This window comes from Egretta garzetta, unplaced genomic scaffold, assembly GCF_000687185.1.
Source record: "Egretta garzetta isolate BGI_Z169 unplaced genomic scaffold, ASM68718v1 scaffold196, whole genome shotgun sequence".
In the NCBI taxonomy this organism is placed as follows: domain Eukaryota; kingdom Metazoa; phylum Chordata; class Aves; order Pelecaniformes; family Ardeidae; genus Egretta; species Egretta garzetta.
This window is the reverse complement of record NW_009259864.1, coordinates 462,487-464,289: the sequence shown is the minus strand read 5'-3', so window position 1 is coordinate 464,289 and position 1,803 is coordinate 462,487. Positions and strand designations below refer to the sequence as shown.

General features: G+C 41.4%; 1 protein-coding gene across 1 annotated transcript; it reads left to right on the top strand.

Moving 5' to 3' along the window:
- Position 1: 1 nt before the first annotated feature.
- FOXG1 (forkhead box G1) lies at positions 2–679 on the top strand (the record flags this gene model as incomplete). The annotated part of the gene is made up of 1 exon (XM_009640079.2): positions 2–679. A coding segment is annotated over one exon (678 nt), but the record flags the coding sequence as incomplete, so codon positions are not given.
- Positions 680–1,803: the final 1,124 nt, after the last annotated feature.

Genomic DNA, 1,803 nt, shown 5'->3' with positions numbered 1-1,803 from the left:
CTTCATCGGGGGCACCCCCGGCAAGCTCCGCCGGCGCTCCACCACCTCGCGGGCCAAGCTGGCCTTCAAGCGGGGCGCCCGGCTCACCTCCACCGGACTGACATTCATGGATAGGGCAGGATCCTTGTACTGGCCTATGTCCCCCTTCCTCTCCCTGCACCACCCCCGGGCCAGCAGCACTTTGAGTTACAATGGGACCACGTCCGCCTACCCCAGCCACCCCATGCCCTACAGCTCAGTGTTGACTCAAAACTCCTTGGGAAACAACCACTCCTTTTCCACGTCTAATGGGTTAAGTGTTGATAGACTAGTCAATGGAGAGATACCTTATGCCACTCATCACCTCACAGCAGCAGCTCTGGCCGCCTCAGTGCCGTGTGGCTTGTCAGTTCCCTGCTCCGGCACCTATTCCCTAAACCCCTGCTCTGTAAACCTCCTAGCAGGACAGACGAGTTACTTTTTCCCCCACGTTCCTCACCCTTCAATGACTTCTCAAAGCAGCACTTCAATGACGGCCAGGGCAGCCTCCTCCTCCACGTCGCCACAGGCGCCCTCCACTCTCCCCTGTGAGTCCTTAAGACCTTCTTTGCCAAGTTTTACAACGGGACTTTCCGGAGGACTTTCTGATTATTTCACACATCAAAATCAGGGGTCTTCTTCAAACCCTTTAATACATTAACATCCATGGGATCAGACTGTAAGTGAACATTTTACACACGTTTGCATTGTAAATGATGATTAAAAGAAAAAAAAAAAGCAAAACAAAAAAGTCCAGGTATTTTTTATTAAGTTCCCCCATTTTCTGTACGTTTGTTCAGTCTTTAGGGTTGTTTATTATTCCACCAAGGTGAGGAGTGTCAGCAAGGTGCAATGTGGGGAGATTACATTGTAGACTATGAAGTTTGGAAGACAAAATTATAGTAGAATGTGTATCTAAATAGTGACTGCTTTTGCGATTTTTTTATTCAGATACGATAAGTCTATCACTAAAAGCCGCCAGATTCTCCATGTTTGCAGTATTATAAGTTATCATGGATATGTCGGTGGGTGCAGACCTTGAAAGAAAGAAAGAAAGAAAAAAAAAAACCAAACCACTAAATTTATGAAAACTATAAAAAAAACTTTAAACGTAATTTGTATTTAAGCAGAATTAATACTGAAAGCTGCCCAAGAACTACATTTTGGCCATTTCTGATTTTATCCTTTTCTTTACCGAACTGCTTTTTTTTTTTGGGTTCCTTTTTCTTTTGTTTGTTTGTTTGTTTGTTTACTTTTAGACCAAAGATTGGGTTTTAGAAAATGCACTCAGTGTACGGAGTAATTTAAAAAAAACAGCAACATTATTTCAGTTTGCAGCACTGCCCGTTCAAATGAATCAGAAGGGGACAAAATTAATGATTGCCTTCAGTTTGTGTTGTGTATATTTTGATGTATGTGGTCACTAACAGGTCACCTTTATTTTTTTTCTAAATGTAGTGAAATGTTAATACCTATTGTACTTATAGGTAAACCTTGCAAATATGTAACCTGTGTTGCGCAAATGACGCATAAATTTGAGTGATTGTTAATGTCGTCTTAAAATTTCTTGATTGTGATACTGTGGTCATATGCCCGTGTTTGTCACTTACAAAAATGTTTACTATGAACACACAGAAATAAAAAAATAGGCTAAATTCATATATACTTGATAGTTTTTTTGTCTCTTTTATTAACTAAAATTAATATGCCAGGGGCTTTAAAGTTACAGGGAGATCAGAGCGCTGCTTTTTACAGCAGTCCACCATTTTTCACATGCTCCTTTCT